This window comes from Haliaeetus leucocephalus, unplaced genomic scaffold, assembly GCF_000737465.1.
Source record: "Haliaeetus leucocephalus isolate CR32 unplaced genomic scaffold, Haliaeetus_leucocephalus-4.0 Scaffold170, whole genome shotgun sequence".
NCBI classification, from domain to species: Eukaryota; Metazoa; Chordata; class Aves; order Accipitriformes; family Accipitridae; genus Haliaeetus; species Haliaeetus leucocephalus.
In genome coordinates this window covers 1,167,117-1,167,389 of record NW_010972606.1, presented here as the reverse complement: position 1 = coordinate 1,167,389, position 273 = coordinate 1,167,117, and the positions used below count along the sequence as shown (strand labels likewise).

At 71.4% G+C, this 273-nt stretch overlaps 1 protein-coding gene across 1 annotated transcript in view; it reads left to right on the top strand.

Moving 5' to 3' along the window:
• The first annotated feature begins 7 nt into the window (after positions 1-7).
• SULT4A1 (sulfotransferase family 4A, member 1) overlaps positions 8-273 on the top strand; it is a 29,588-nt gene continuing 29,322 nt past the window's right edge. Inside the window, exon 1 of the mRNA XM_010563588.1 lies at positions 8-204. Coding sequence (XP_010561890.1) covers positions 36-204 — 169 coding nt within the window. The 5' untranslated portion in view covers positions 8-35. The remainder of the gene's footprint in view (positions 205-273) is intronic.

Here is a 273-nt window from a genome sequence, read left to right as displayed (position 1 = left end):
CGCGCCCGCCGCTCGCCCGCCTGTCAGGGGAGAGGATGGCGGAGAGCGAGGCCGAGACCCCCAGCACGCCCGGCGAGTTCGAGAGCAAGTACTTCGAGTACAATGGGGTGCGGCTGCCGCCCTTCTGCCGGGGCAAGATGGAGGAGATCGCCAATTTCCCGGTGAGGGACAGCGACGTCTGGATTGTCACCTACCCCAAATCAGGTAGGCGGGCGGGCCCCCCGCCCGGGCTGGGGCTGCCCCCGGGGCGGGCTGGGCTGGGCTGGGCTGGGT